The following is a 16,193-nucleotide window of genomic DNA, read 5'->3' on the forward strand; positions in this document are numbered from 1 at the left end:
TTCACATCAGGTGCCAAAGTATTGGAGTTTCAGCCTCAAAATCAGTCCTTCCAATGAACACCCAGGACTGATCTCCTTTAGGATGGACTGGCTGGATCTCCTTGCAGTCCAAGGGACTCTCAAGAGTCTTCTCCAACACCACAGTTCAAAAGCATCAATTCTTTGGTGCTCAGCTTTCTTTATAGTCCAACTCTCACATCCATACATGACCACTGGAAAAACCATAGCCTTGACTAGACACACCTTTATCATAGTGTCAAATTATCATAGAGTGAGGGTTTCAAAGGGGTCATATCAGAGACAAGGGGGTCATTTAATAGGAGAGTTGACCCAGGCTGGGGTGGTGGGGGCCATGGAAGACCTCCTAGATGCAATGACTTTTAAATCTGGAGTGTTAAGTATAAGTTTAAATTACATTAGGTGAAGAGGTGAGGGAGGTGGTGTGTATTAGGCTGAGGCAAGAACAAGTGTAAAGGTCCTGTGGCAAGAGAGAGGAAGGGGACTAAGAAAGGATGACTGAAGCAGCAATGACTGTGGGGAGCAGGGAAAGCAAAAGATGAAGTCAGAGAGACAGGCAGGGGCTGGGTCAGAGAAGTCCTGGAGGTTAGATAAAGGCTAGATCCATGCAAAGGTCTCTGGAAGACGTACCATCATTTTGAACAGGAAAGTAACATGATCAGAACTGAATTTTTATAAGAATACTCTGCCTGTTATTTGAGGAACGATCAGAGGGACAGGAATGGAAGCAGTGTGTCTATTGGGAGGCTGGTAGGAGGAGGGGATGGCTGCACTCAGAGAAGCTGCGATGGAGACAGAGGGGCCAGAGGTATTGGTGGTCTATTTCAGGGGTGTCATCTGGTGACAGGACCAAATGAGGATGGATCAGATGGAGGCCATCAGCAGAGAATCCAGGGGGCAAACCACATGGTTATGAACTGGGCAAGCATTCTGGTGGAGGGGACAGCAAGCTTGGAAACAGAAAGTGGAGAATTGCTGGAAATGTGTGAGCTGGAGGCTGAGGCTGAACAAGAAATGGGGGACATATTGGGAGGTGAGATCAGGAGATGAGCTCAGGAGATGAGAGCAGAGAGGGGGCTGGGGCTGGTGGGGGAGTGAGCTTGCGGGTTCCTGCAGGTGGCCTGAGACAGCTGGGAAGGCTCTGGAGGGAGCAGGGGAATGATCGATTCTGTCTCACTTTTGTGAGTAGCAAAGGTCACTCCAGGTACCTGGCAGGAGGAGAAGGGGACGACAGAGGATGAGATGGGTGGATGACATCTCTGACTCAATGGGCATGAGTTTGTGTAAACTCCAGGAGTTGGCGATGGACAGGGAGACCGGGTGTGCTGCATTCCATGGGGTCGCAAAGAGTCGGACACAACTGAGCGACTGAACTGAACTGAACTGAACTGAAGGGCACTCAGGCTGCTGTGTTGAGAAGAGGTTCAGGGGCAAAGTGGAAGCAGAGAGGCCGGTGAGGAAACGATGGTGATGGTTTAGCTGGAATCAAGGTGACGGCCAGGACCGAGGCAGAGCTGTGGGTGGTGAGGCACTGTCGGTCTCTGGGTATTCTTGGAACAAACAGAGGGAGGTGTGAGAGAAAGACCCAAGAGGAGTGTCTGAGACTTTGGGCCTGAGAAACTGGGAGAGGGTATTGCTCTCTCCCAGAATGGAGAAGCCCATGGAGGGGTCATCTTGGAGAGAAAAGAGTGATCTTGAACATGTTTAGTTTGAAGTGTCTCCTTAACATCAACGTGGAGATGCAGGGCAGGCAGTGGGGTCTAGAGACAGAGAAAGCTGCCAGTCAGCAGTAGTGGGGCAGTGTGGATGGCCAGGCCCTGGGTGAGCTCGTGCACCCGGGGAGTGATGTGCTAAGTTGCTTCAGTTGTGTCTGACTCTTTGCGAGCCCATGGACTATAGCCTGCCAGGCTCCTCTGTCCCTGGGATTCTCCAGGTAAGAATAATACTGGAGTGAGTTGCCATTTCCTCCTCCAGGGGATCTTCCTGACCCAAGAATCAAGCCCACATCTCTTATGTCTCCTCCATTGGCAGGTAGGCTCTTTATCCAGGGAGTGAGAGTAGATCCAAAAAAGTTCTCAGGGCTAAGCACTGAGGTTAGTAAAGCACCACATAGTCTCCAGGAAAAGAAGGAGAGAGCGTGAACTGCAGGGAGAAGGAGAAGAAGAGAGAGTGGTTGTTCTGGAGGCCCAGAGAGGAAGGTATTTCAAGGTGCAGAGAGGGTCCGCTGTGTCATATGCTGCTGACCAGTCAGGTCAGATGAGAAGGGAAAGTGGGCTCCCTGTGTGGGTGCTTATGGAGTCACTGGTCACCTTCATGGGTACAGGGTCAGGAGAGCGGTGAGACTGACAGTCTACACAGAGAGGTTCAAGGAGAAAAAGCTGGAGTAAGGCCAGCCAACAGCTCAGGCGCTGACCATCTGGGGAGGGTGTCTGGACAACAGGGCAGAGGGTGGCACCCCCAGAAGGTGCTCTGGGGAGCAGGGCAGAGCTCCCGACCTCAGCAGGAGAAGGAGTGTGAAAACTACTAACTGGGAGGAAGTGAAAAGTCCAGACCATGGACCTGGAGAGCCAGGTGGGGAGGAAGGCTTCAGCTGGGGTGCACCGGGATGCAGGCTCAGGGCAGCAAGACCCAGTCTGGACACTTCCCTTGGCGGGGAGAGGACGTGGCCTCCGCCGCTGGGCTGGGGCGGGGCCGGCAGGACAGGATGGGACCGGGAGCAGCACGTGAAGGTCTTCAGTGCCTGTGACTGACCTGAGTGCACGCATGTTAGTCATCTGGGGCGCTCTTCAAAAGTACAGAGCTCTGGGGACTTCCCTGGTGGTCCAGTGGTTAGGACGCCGCACTTTCACTGCCAGGGTGGGCAAGGGTTCAGTCTCTGGTTGGGGAACTAAGATCCTGCAAGCTGGCCGAAAAAAAAACAACAACCAAAAAAAAAAACCAACCAGAGCTCTGACCCTGCCTCTGAGAATCCACATCTGTGCATCCTCACTAGGGCTCAGTCCCATTTTCAGACTTCTTCCCAGGTGATTGTAATGTGCCAGCAGCTTCAGCTAATTCCCATGTGTGGGACTGAGCCAGTGTGGAGACACTTTGAGAGAAAGAGGGCCATAGGGACATGGCCAGCCTTGGCATTGGAATTGGCCACGATTGTGGTAAACTCTGAAGGAATTTGTTGGCTTTCCTTAGGACAGCAATTCTTATAACATTTACCAAAATGAAAATCTTGATAAATTCTGCAGGTTTATAGCACCCCAGAGGCTGGAGAAAAAGATCACTTGGCAGCAGAAACACACTTTATTTTTTTGTGGTGGTGCAGATAATTTTGCAAATACTAGATACTGAATTTCACATACTCTTCTGGCATTCCAATGCCCTACATCCTAGAATGCAGAGAAATAGTGTGTGGATGTGCTTAGTCACTTCAGTTGTGTCTGACTCTTTGTGACCCCATGGACTATAGCACGCCAGGCTCCTCTGTCCATGGGATTCTCCAGGCAAGAATACTGGAGTGGGTTGCCATCTCCTCCTCCGGGGGATCTTCCCCACCCAGGGATCGAACTCACATGTCCTGCGTTGGCAGGTAGATTCTTTACCTCTGAACCACCTGGGAAGCCCACAGAGAAACACAGTCAAGGCCCGTGTTCCTGATGCCCCCTGGAAGAAGGGCTTCCAGGGACCCTGCTGGGTGTCTTTGCCCTCCCATTCTGAATTTCCAGGATGTTCTGGAAAGATGTGGTTTTGTGAGCTTAGCATTTATTTCTTGCACTGGGAAACTACTTCTATCCATTATGTGCAGTTTAGATAGGTTGTCAGCAGCGACTGTTAGCCCCACCTTGGCCTGTAGAGACACAATCCAGGACAAGCCAACTACAGTAGCACAGTCACTGGAAGTGGTGACTGGCTCAAGAGGGAGGCTTGGAATTCAAAAAGGGCCAATCCGCATCCTTCTGGGGGAGCAGTTATTATATGGATAATAGTAAAGTTCTTTTCTGAAGCTAGACAGTGTGGGTCTGGATTGATCAGTGGCCATTGTTCCCACACGGTGTGGATAGAGAAGCCTTACAGATGAGATAGAGAAGGAAGGAGGCAGAGAGAGAGAGAAAGAGAGGAAAGACAGAGAGACAGAGATCGAGCAAGAGACAGAGAAACAGAGCTCTGTCAGCAGCATGCTTGGTCCCAGGCCTCCGGGCTCTGGAACTATCCATCCTGTTAGCGCCCCCGGCACCCTGCTCGGGTTAAGCTTTTTGGAGGTGGACTCTGTCTCTTGCAACCAGAGCATGTTGACCAGGACAGATGACTTCTCAGTTTCTCGAGGACCTCAGGGGACGGTGGAGTGGTGGGGGATGCACTGCAGGGTGAGGCAGGCGTGGTCAAAGAGCTTGTGAGGCAGCTGCCCCTGGGACGCCCAGGTGTCCGTCTCGGGGTCGTAGCAGTCGAAGGAGGCCGAGTCCTCGATGCTGCAGTCTGTGGTCAGCCGCCGCCCGCCCGTCACGTAGAGCTTGTTTCCCATCACCGTGGCCCCATGGTGCATCCTCCGGTCTTTCATGTCCGCGCATTTGACAAATTTGTTGGACTGAGGGTCATAAGCAAGGATCCTCCTTGTGTAACCTGAAAACCAAATGGCATATCGAGAAGGCCAGCGATGCTTATTTGGGACTGGAGGTGGGCGGTCCGGGGACCTGTCTGACCTCTGCCATTGTCTAACCCTGAGGCTGTACTTTGAACTAAAGTGTGGAATGTTTCATTAAGCTGGGGTCTGGACCTGGATCTATCTGACTTGAGTCTCTGCGTCTTTTTTTTTTTTTAATTTTATTTTTGGTCATGCTGCGTGGAATGTGAGATCTTAGTTCCCCAACCAGGGATAGAGCTTGTGCCCTCTGCGGTGGAAGTGTGGGGTCTTAACCACGGGAGTGCCAGGAAAGTCCCAAGTCTCGCATCTTAACTCAAAGTGAAGACAGCACACGTGTCATTCTTAAATTGAGAACGGACATTCCAGTGGTCTCTCAGTTTCATTGGCTTTTTCATCTTTCACATATGCTCATTCAAGAGCCTTAACTATTCCAAGAAGGAGCTTTGGGAACTCAGAAATGAGTCTCCACAGCAGCCTTATCTAGTGGGTACTTTTAGGACCCCCATTTTACAGATCAGCAAACACAAGCACAGAGATTAAAAACTTGTCTAAGAGCATACGTCCAGTTAGTGGCAGAGTCAGGGTTTGAACCCAGATCTATCTGCCCACCCCCCACCCCCCCAAACCAGCCTTCTTAACTGTAACATCCTGCAATTGCAGAGAAATTATCCCTTAGCAGCTAGTCTTATTTACAATAGTAGGTTATTTTTTGAGTTTTTGCCCTGGGTCTGGGATGGTGCTAAGTGGTTTAGATAGGTGAGCACATTTTAAGGTCACAACTCTGTGAAATAGGTCTTACATTATTTCATTCCTTTTTTACAGATAAAGACAGGGAGGGACTTCAGGATGAGAAAATAGCTTTGTCAAGTTGTCCACCCTCCCCTAGCTGGGTAGATGTGCTTTTATTTCCTTATTTTTTTATTTTAGTTTTTATTTTATATTCAGGGGTATAGCTGACTTACAATGTTGTGTTACATTCAGGTGGACAGAAAAGTGGTTCGTTTATGTGCTTTTAAAAAGGCTGTCTTATAGGACAACACCTATCTATCAGTGACCCTTTTTCCATGAAAGATGCCAGGTTTGTGTCCGGCCTCGTGATCCTCCGTTCAAACTTACCTCCCACGATGACGATCCGCTCCCCGAGCACCACGGCAGGAGCACACACATTCTTGATCATTCTCGTCTCCATTTTGAACCATGTGTTTCTGGAAATGTGATACACCTGAGGGAGAAATAAAATCATGGCACTACATTTTAAAGTGATATATGTTTTTAAGAAGTAGAAGTAGTAGTTAAGAGGGTAGAAGAGCAGTGATTTCTCTTTCTTTGCCTTTTTTCTCCGGTTCTGAAAATATAGGTATCTTACCATCAATAAACAAAATATAATTATGTAACAGGAAGAAGAAACTGTTACCAGAAATTGGTCTTTAGGTGGCCTGTGAGCTCAGTGGCTGTGCTTCTGTGGACTGGACCGAGAATCATGCGTTTGAGTTGATAGTATGTGTTTGCTCACCTTCTTGGAACATTTCTTTCTTTTCAATGAGAGATGAAGCAGCTTGGACTTGCATAAAACCAATGATCTTTGAATCATTTTTATTTCTGGCTCGTGTTTAGATTTCAACATGTTCCAGTGTATCTGAGAGGGTCTTAGGGCCAAGAATAAATTTGGGTCTAAACGAGGAAGGCTTTTGAACAGGTCATGCCTGAAAGTCATTAGAATTGTAGGGGGAAAAAAAAAGGAAGCATTAGAAAAGGAAGAAAGAGTAAAGAGATGGGGGCAGGATTTCTTAGCCTTGGTCTGGAACAGAGCAGCAAATCGTGATTCTCAGACGTGTGTGTGCGTGCTCAGCTGCTTCAGTCGGGTCCGACTCTTTGCGGCCCCATGGACTGTAGCCCGCCAGGCTCCTCTGTCCATGGCATTATCCAGGCAAGAATCCTGGAATGAGTTGCTGTTTCCTCCTCCAGGGGATCTTCCTGACCCAGGGATCAAACCCGCGTCTCCTGGGACTTCTGCATCACAGGTGGACTCTTTACTGCTGAACCACTGGGAAGCCTTCCCAGACATGTGCTCCTATTAAATCCCTCAGTTTAAAGTTTAAATATCAAATGTAAATTAGTTCATGAGAGATATGAGATGGACTTCACGTAAGAAAAGCAGGAACAAAAACTTTCCAATATTCTTCACCGAAAATTCTTTCTGTGTGAAATATAATTGCCACCATGTTCAGTTCAGCCACTCAGTCTTGTCTGACTCTTTGGGGCCCCATGGATTGCAGCACGCCAGGCCTCCCTGTCCATGACCAACTCCTAGAGTTTACTTGAACTCATATCCATCGAGTGAGTGATGCCATCCAGCCATCTCATCCTCTGTTGTCCCGTTCTGCTTCCACCTTCAGTCTTTCCTAGCATCAGGGTCTTTTCAAATGAATCTGTTATTCGCATCAGGTGGCCAAAATATTGGAATTTCAGCTTCAACATCAGTCCTTCCAATGAATATTCATGACTGATTTCCTTTAGGATGGACTGGTTGGATCTCCTTGCAGTCCAAGGGACTCTCAAGAGTCTTCTCCAACACCACAGTTCAAAAGCATCAATTCTTTGGCGCTCAACTTTCTTTATAATCGAACTCTCACTTCCATAAATGACCACTGGAAAAACCGTAGCTTTGACTAGACAGACCTTTGTTGGCAAAGTAATGTCTCTGTTTTTTAATATTAAAGCCCTTATATTTTATCATTTTACCAAATTTGATCTTCACAACCATCCTATGACGTGGATACCACTACTTTCCTCCATTTTTCATATTAGACCATTGAGGCTGAAAGAGGTTAAGTAACATGTCCAAGATCACACAGCTACACTGAGTGGAAGAGCCCGGGGTCCATTCTTTTATTCACCACACTCATGGCTCTGCTTGGGGCCATAGAGGTATGGCTTTTGTTTTCTTTTTAAAAGATTAAAAAAAATCGTGTACTACTCTAATTTGCATTTATTACAGTATTAGTAGTTTTTAAAGATATTTGGTGCTTAGTTGAGCTTCCCTGGTAGCTCAGCTGGTAAAGAATCTATAGTGTTTAAAGATATTTGGTAACTATATTTTTGGCCACACCATGCAAAGCATACTGGATCTCAGTTCCTCAACCATGGCTCGAACCCATGCCTCCTGTGAGGGAAGCTCAGAGTCACTGGACCACCAGGGAAGTCCCTTTTGTAAGTTTTTAAAAATCGAAGTATAGTTGATTTACAATGCTGTGTTAGTTTCAGGTATTGTTGGTTGTCTATTTTATATGTAGTCGTGTGTATATGTTAATCCCAGTCTCCTAATTTATTCGCCTGCTTTCTCAGCTTTATTCTTTGGTAACTGTAAGTTTGCTTTCTATGTTTTTGTGTTGTAAAAATGTCCATTTGTATCTCTCTCTGTTTTTTTTTTTTTAAAGATTCCCCATATAAGTGATATTATATGATGTTTGTCTTTCTCTGTCTGACTTACTTCACTTAATATGATATTCCCTAGGTCCATCCGTGTTACACAAATGGCATTATTTCATTCTTTTTTATGGCTGAGTAATATTCCGTCATATATATGTACCACATGTTTATTCATTTGTTGATGAACATTTAGGTTGCTTCCATGTCTTGACTATTGTGAATAGTGCTGCAATGAATATTGGAGCCATGTATCTTTTTTTTTTTCAAGTATCTTTTTGAATGATGGTTTTCTCCAGATATATTGTATGTCCTGAAGTGGGACCGCAGGATCGTGTGATAACACTATTTCCTTTTTTTAAGGAACTTCCATACCGTTCTCCATGGGAATCCTTCGTGGCACATCGGTGAAGAATCTGCCTGCAGTGCAGGAGATACGCGTTTGCTCGCTGGGTCAGGAAGATCCCATGGAGAAGGAAATGGCAACCCATTCTTGCCTAAGGAATCTGATGGACAGAAAAGCCTGGCAGGCTACAGTCCAAGGGGTCGCAAGAGTTGGACATGACTTGGCAATGAAACCACCACCACCACCACCGCCTTACTGTTCTCCGTAGTGGCTGCAACAATTTACATTCCCACCAACAGTGCAGAAGGGTTCCTTTTTCTCCTGTGTGCCTTTTCTTGATGGAGGCCTTCGAGACTGAAGCTCTCTTGAAGTCTCTGTCAGTTCTCAAAGTTGTTGAACCATAGAAGAGGCCACAGCTAGAGACAGGGGCAACCACAATGGCTGGCAAACCATCTGCAAATATGCAAGTGACACTGAAAAATGAGATCCTTGGAGGAAAGCAAACACTGATTGCATTTTACTTGAGTAACTGCCTCCTGCTTGCTCTTCTTTATCAGTTTCGAGGATGGTTTCAAAAATAGACTAAACATTTGCTCACAATTCTCATGATGCCCTCAGAGAGGCTGAAGCAAGGACAGCAAAGGATGGTTTGTGACCCTGGAGGAAGTGATACTTTGTTACGGTAGAGGGTTTGCTTAATGCCCTCCAGTAATAGAAACAGAAAGAAGACCAGGTAGAAACACAATTTGCACAGTAACCCCACCCCCCCACGGCAGTTTAGTCCTTTAAAAGAAGGCTTGCGTGCAGGTAAACCATCTGATGAAGAAATCTTTGTCCCTATATCTGAAAACCCAACCTTCCCCATCAAGTAACCCAAACATTCATACTGAACTATATATCTGAATGAGTACAATTTCCATGACAAAGCTAAATGCTAAGTAGATAAGAGCTTCCAAACTGATACTTTTTCTGTTTTCCCCTTTTCTGGACTGCAGGGTAAAAGGATCACTCACGTGTTAGTGTTTTGGGTTTTGGTTTTCGGTTTTTTAAGATCCTTGTTTGATTGTCTTGTGCATTTCTGGATGAGTTAACTTATAAAATCTTTTGAGTTTTGTATTTATTCTTAATAATTGATAACAGTTTTGTAATGTGAAAATTATCAACATATTTGTTGACTTTATTTTGAAAAATACTTTTTTTTTTTTTAAACAGGAGGGGCTCTAGCTTTTCATAGAAGCACTTTATTATAAATCTGAGTGGTGTGGCCAGAGTTTGGAGGGGCGCAGAACGTGTCTGTCTTGGCTCAAGTACACGAGTGAAATCTGGAACAGGCTTAGAATCTGCCTAGATGATCAGGGAGGAGTGGGAAACATGGACTGGAGAAGTGACAGGAAGAGAAAAACAAGGAAAGGATTGAATAGAAATGATCACTTTTCTCTGTCATCACTGGCACCAGCTTAGCCCAAGTTGCCATCATCCCTTGCCTGGGCCTCTAGAAAGATCTGCCTTTGCCTATTTGGGCCTCCTCCAGTTCCCTCTTCATGAAGCGTCCAAAGAAAATTCTAAAAATGTGAATTCGACTACTTCATCTGCCCTGCTGCTCTCAGGATTGAACCCCAATTCCTTGATGAGGCCTGGAAAGCCAGACCAGCCTCATTAACACAAACACTCATCCCCTCAAGAATGTTCTAGAATTTCTGTAGGAAGGGCTCAGGGGCAGCACTCTGGGTAGAGGGAGCTGCTCATTATGACCTGGGAAGGGGCTGGTGGAGATTACAGGGGACTGACCATCCCCAGCTCCGCCTTGGTGCACAACCTTTCTGCCCCTTCCTCTGTGTTACAACCATCTGGTCAAGCTTTTGGTTCCTCCAGGGGATGGGTTGCATCCCCTTTCTGCTTTCGGGTCTTCTGCCAGCTGTCCCCTTACCCAGGAACATCACCCCTCCCTCAGTAGCAGAGTCCGACTCCTGCTGCAGACAGCAGACTCATCTGCTCAGGGAAGCTGCCTGCCCATCTCGGTCCACGTCAAGAGTCCTGTGTCCACCATGTGTATTCTTCCTCTTTTACCCTCCATCCTCACCTCCTTCTCTCTTCTCTTGCCTCTCTGCTAAAGTCCACTTAAACCAACCTCACAGAGTTCTTGCCAAAGGCCTCTGAATTCTCACACCCTCCTAGATAACCCACCCCAGACTGCTTTAGGGGTCCCCTTAAAGCACCCCTCTATTCAGCATCTGAATCACAGTTCTCTCCTAAGCTCCTGGAGAGTAAGTGGGATTTACAGCTCATGCCCATGTCCCCAGGGTGCGCAGTTTAACTCCTCTAAATGAACAGAGCAGATCTCAGGGACCTCCTTGATTATCTTTAGGAGAGGGACTTCCCTGGTGGTCCAGTGGTTGGGACTCTGTGCTTCCAATGCAGAGGGCTTGGGTTCAATTCCCGGGTGGGAAACCAAGATCCCACATGCCACATGTGTGACCAAAAAGTAAAAAAATAAAATAAAATAGAGGCCTTTTATTAAAGGTGAACTACAGAGACTAGAATGTGTATAAAGTTGGAAAACACTCAATATTCTGACATTTTGATTTTTATTAATAACACTTCTCAGGGAGCTTGTAAGTGAAATTGGCATCTACCTATCATTTAAGGCAGGGGTTCCACAACCTGGCCTGTACCTTAGAATCTCCTATAAACTTTAATAACACTGAATATCAGGATCCCACCCAGGAGATTCAGATTTTGATTCAGCAGATCTGAGGTCTGACTCCTGGGCTTTTGGTAATAGACTATGGACCAGGGCTTGAGAATCTTCTTTTAAGGTGTTACTGATTTGGGTTAGAAGCATCTGCAATATTTCTATTTTGTTGTTGTTCAGTTGCTCAGTCATGTCCAACTCTTTGGCCCCATGAACTGTAGCCCACCAGGCTTCTCTGTCCATGGAATTCTCCAGACAAAAATACTAGAGTGGGTTGCCATTTCCTACTCCAGGGGATCTTTCTGACCCAGGGATTGAACTCATGTCTCCTTCTTGGCAGGCAGATTCTTTATCACTAAGCCACCTGGGAAGCCCTGTAGGACTTCACTATCTGGCATTTGATGTGTTCTAGCTAGACCCTTTAGATGTATCTGATGTACCTTTGTATGTATTAATCTTACACAAAAGAATTCATAAATGGATAAAATCTTGCTGAAATTAAACTTTCTTCCTTTCTCCCTCCCTCCCTTCCTCCTTTTTCCTTTTCCTGCAACTAACAAGCATGTATTATATGGATTTATGTGCATATGTATGTGTATATGTGTATTCATGTATTTGTGTATATATACATGTGTTTGTGTGTGCACATATGTATGCACATGCAGGTGTATCATGCACAAACATGCACATGTATGTGTTCACACAGTGCACACATGTGTATCAGTGTGTGTCATGTATGTGTTTGTACATATATGTGTGTGCATGCATGCACACATGTGTGTAGGTGTGTGTAGACATAGTGGGAAGAACCATTTACCTGGATACATGTATACATGTGTGTGTGTGCGCACAGGTATAGTGGGAAGGACCATTTACCTGGAATCATACATGCATACATGTATACGTGTATGTGTGTGTAGGTGTATGTAGGCATGGTGGGAAGGATCATTTACCTGGATACATGTATACATGTGTGTGTGCGCGCACAGGTATAGTGGGAAGGACCATTTACCTGGAATCATACATGCATACATGTATACGTGTGTGTGTGTAGGTGTGTGTAGGCATAGTGGGAAGGGCCATTTACCTGGATACATGCATGCATACGTGTGTGTGTGTGTGTGTGCGCGTGCGCATGTATGTGGGAAGTACTGTTTACCTGGATAAGGCGCACAGGGTTCTGCATGACGTCCTCTCCTCCGAAAAGGTAGAGTCTCTGGTCTTTGACAGCAACCGCAGGGTGGAGTACCCCCACTGGCATGCTGGCCATCATCTCCCAGACGTTGCCGACACTGTCATATCTCTCCATGGAGCCCATGACCTCGTGCCCCTCGCCAATCCCCCCGATGGAGAAGATGAAGTTCTTGTGGGCAGCGCTCCTGTGGGAGTAGCGGGCCGCCAGCATGGGCTGCCCTGGCCTCCACTGGTTGAGCTTCAGGGAGAAGATGTAGACCTTGGCAGTGGGCACACTCTTCCCCACAGCCATGCCCCCCAGCATGTAGACGCTGCGGTGCAGGGAGACGGCCGAGGCCTTATACAGCCGGGCCGGGAGCTTGGCAAGGCTCTGCCACCGGCCGGTCTGTCCGTCGTACAACAGCACGTCCCTGGTGGTCTGCTGGTTGTCCTTCCTTCCACCCAGGAGGATGAGGAAGTCTTGGTAAGAGTTTCTTGGCGGGACATGCCACAGAGGTTGGAGGCCCGTGGAACTAGTGGTACCGTACAGAGAAAACACCTGCCTCTTGGCGGTCTCCAGGATGGTCTGGCAGGGGGGCGAGGACTGGAGGAGGGCGTCGTTGGCGATGAAGTGGTGGAAGAAGGCCGGGTGGACGTACTGCAGCCTGACCTGCTTGAACAGTTCCTGCACGTATCGCTTCCGGGTCTGGAGGTCATGCTTGATCCAAACCATGAGGGCCTCGAACACCTTCTCCTCCTCCCCGCACAGCCCATCGTCGCCCAGGTAGTCTCTCAGTTCCAAGGCACAGAGCTCCTTCAGGTCAGCCGACGCGGCCACCTCTGGGAAATACGTCAGGGCCACCTCCCTGGCTTTCTTCCGGAGGGTCTCACAGCTGAAGATTTCAGAGAGTCTGGTCATGCCCAGGCAGTTGCTGGGGGTCAGTTGGCTCTGGAGGAAGGAGGAGCAGGCCTCGAGCAGCTTGGGGTACTGTAGCATGGATGCGGCCTCCGTCAGGGGCAGGACGCTTTCCACAGTGATGTGCACCTCGCCCGTGTACACATACAGGACGATTCGCTCCAGAGTCGAGGCGTCGACGCCTTTCAGCTGGACCTTGGCCTCTCGGCTCTCCCGGAAGTTGCTGCAGAACATGGCCCTGAAGTAGGGGCTGCTGGAGGCCAGCACGTTGCGGTGGCAGGGGACCTCCCAGGCCCCGGAGCAGATGCTCACGTCGGTCAGGATCCGATTTTGCCTCAAGTCATTGAGCTGCCTCAGCAAGTCAGAGGAGAAGTCATGGTCTTTGAAGAGGAGCCCCTCTGATGACTCCTCGTCCATCCTGCAAAGATGGGGAGAAGTCCCAAGAGGGAGGTCGTCCTGGAGGGTTAAGCTGTGGCGGCTCCGAGACTTAGAGCACGTCTGTCCACTCACTGAGATGTTTGTGGATACCGCCAAGAATACTGCTTGGTGAAGACTGGAAAATGGGACCACCTAATGCATGGGTCTCACAGCGAAAATCTCTCTATTCGGTTATGATTATTCTCAAAGGTAACAGAGAACTACCATCTGCAGATAATCTGGAAAAAAAAAAAAAGAAAAGAAAAAAAATTTTAAAAGAGAGAGAGAAGGTGGTTGGGTAAGTTGGGAGAGTCGAAGGTGGCAAGTGGTCACAGGGGCTGAAAAGTTAGCTCAATGCAAGATCACAGTTTGTGCATTTGAAGCAGAAGTCTATGAACCTTTCTCCGGATTCTCAGCATATCTCTTACTTAGTACACTCATCCAAACATCTTTCCGGGTGTTAGTCATTCCCCACGGATGTCATGCTGGGGGCGTAGCCTCTGGTATCGGGACAGAAATGAGGGATGGAAATGGACCTTTGCGATGTTTTGTTTTTATTTTTAAACATGACCTCATGGAGTCTTGTGGGTTTTGTTTTTAAAATGAGATAAATAGAAAGCAGAGACCAGACGATGCCCTGGGCAGGGTTTATTGGATGACACCTGGCCACCCGTCCACCTGCAGAAGAATTAAACTTTAGAGCTATTTACCTCGTTTTCCTGCAGTGACAACCACCGATACCTGTCGCAGCTGGTCCCTCCGGAGACTTTCCACCTCTGGCTCCAAGTGAAACCATAAACTCAGGCCTTTCCTTAAGCTGGCAAATAACTTGTCCTGGGAGAATTCTGGATTTGTTTATGCTGAAGGCACTTTCACAGTGTTCTAGAGCTTTGTGAAAGAACTGCTGGGCAGAGAGACCGTGTATACATTCCAGGGCTAAGAATAGTTGCGTATGTACTTTCCACTGTTATGACATGTGACTTTCCATTTGCCTTTTGCAGCAACCCGAGGGCCTGTGGGGCCGGCGCATGCCCACATGCCTTGTTTCCTTGGCAAATGTTTACATGGGCAGAAATAGATTTGGAGGAACAGCTTCTCTTAGACAAGACTTTGCTGCCCACTTGGACACATCCCGAGTCCCTTGTCCTAAAAGTGCCTGGGAATTCTAGATGTCTGTAAACAGGTTGCTGTGACCTGGGAAAAGTCACTGAAGATAGTTCTGGGTGAGTTTAAGGTGGCAGATGGTCACAGGGAAGCCAGAACATGGAGGCCCAAGGGCATTGCTCAGTTGGTCTCTATTTCCTACCGTCTGCCGCAGGATTGTTGGAGGAGGGAGGGCTGTGAGTTCCTCCTCCAGGCTCCAAGGGTGATCATCTTTGTGATGAAGATTGTTTTAAATATTTGTGAAGCACCCCCAGGGTTTCCAGACTTGGGGAACACCAAAGCATCATGGATCCTCCTTATCACAGGGGCTTCTGTTTTAAAGTGGCCAGAGCAGTACTCTTGTGGATCACACCTGCTTCTCACCAGAGCCCTGCTGACTGTTCTTCAGTTCATTTTTAAAAAAAAATAGCTCAGGCTTGCTTTTCTGTTTTATTTTTCCAATTTTTCCCATCAGAGAGGCTTGAGCTATAGGAAGGAGGCAAAGTATGTTGCTCTAGGAGCAGTGTGTGGGCAGAAGAGAGAGTGAGGATGAAAGGAAGGAGAAGAAAGAGGAGGGTGAGGAAGAAGAGGAGGAGAGTGCTGATGGTGATGGAGTAGGATGCAACCTCCAAATATAAGAATTAGAGCCATGCTGGAGGGCTGTAGAGCTGCCAGGGTGAGTTAAAGGGACCCTGAATCTATCCTGCCTCTGTGCTCAGGGAGGTCCTGATTGAGGGTACCAGCAGTGAATGATGGCAGGGAAGCCTGGCTTTTTCTCCTTCTCAAGTCTTGCCGGGACTATTGCAACAGTTGCTCCTAACCCTCGCTGCTTGTCTCTCCCTCCAGTAATCCACCCTGTCACTACCTTGGTCACCCCCGAGAAGCCAAATCGAAATATGCCCGTCCCTCAGCATCATGCCCTGACTGCAGGATAAAGTCCAGACTCTTTAGCAGGAGTCAGATTGGCCTCCTGCCCTCCTCCAGAACCATCTCCTGCCGCTTCCCTGTCCCACTTACGTTTTTCACTCTGGTTCCCTCAGACAACTTGCAGATCCCTGTAGGTGTCTGGTCCCTGTTGGGGAAGCTGGGCTGGGCTGCCTTAAGGGCACCACAGAGATGGTGGCCGGGGCTGTCTCACATAGTTACACATCACAGAGTAGAGAATGCCCAGGAGGGTCTAGAAAATCGAGATCAGGAAAGCACATCCATCACAGGTCGCTGGGGCCAGGTGCCTAGAGGTCAGAATTAGGAGCAGAAGATCTGAGCCAAGGGCGGTCAGAGACCCTGGGAGGTAGAAGCAGGGGGCTGGAGAGTGCAGCTGTCAGAGTTGGTGGCTGTTTTTGCACTTCTGCCAATGAAGAAACTGCCTGCCAATGCAGGAGATGAAAGAGACATGGGTTCGATCCCTGGGTCAGTAAGATCCCCTGAAAGA

The 16,193-nt window shown here is 47.9% G+C and overlaps 1 protein-coding gene across 1 annotated transcript; it reads right to left on the reverse strand.

The window, feature by feature from the left end:
• Nucleotides 1-3,293: 3,293 nt before the first annotated feature.
• On the reverse strand, nt 3,294-14,498 carry KLHL38 (kelch like family member 38). Its single transcript, XM_065903385.1, has 4 exons — nt 14,329-14,498; nt 12,272-13,857; nt 5,765-5,870; nt 3,294-4,626 (listed from the first exon to the last, which is right to left on the reverse strand). Exons 2-4 carry the CDS (start codon nt 13,616-13,618, stop codon nt 4,337-4,339), a joined length of 1,743 nt encoding a protein of 580 aa, XP_065759457.1. The 5' UTR covers nt 13,619-13,857; nt 14,329-14,498; the 3' UTR covers nt 3,294-4,336.
• Between the last annotated feature and the right edge of the window lie 1,695 nt (nt 14,499-16,193).

The sequence above is a fragment of the Muntiacus reevesi genome, chromosome 12 (assembly GCF_963930625.1).
Source record: "Muntiacus reevesi chromosome 12, mMunRee1.1, whole genome shotgun sequence".
Classification (NCBI taxonomy): Eukaryota; Metazoa; Chordata; class Mammalia; order Artiodactyla; family Cervidae; genus Muntiacus; species Muntiacus reevesi.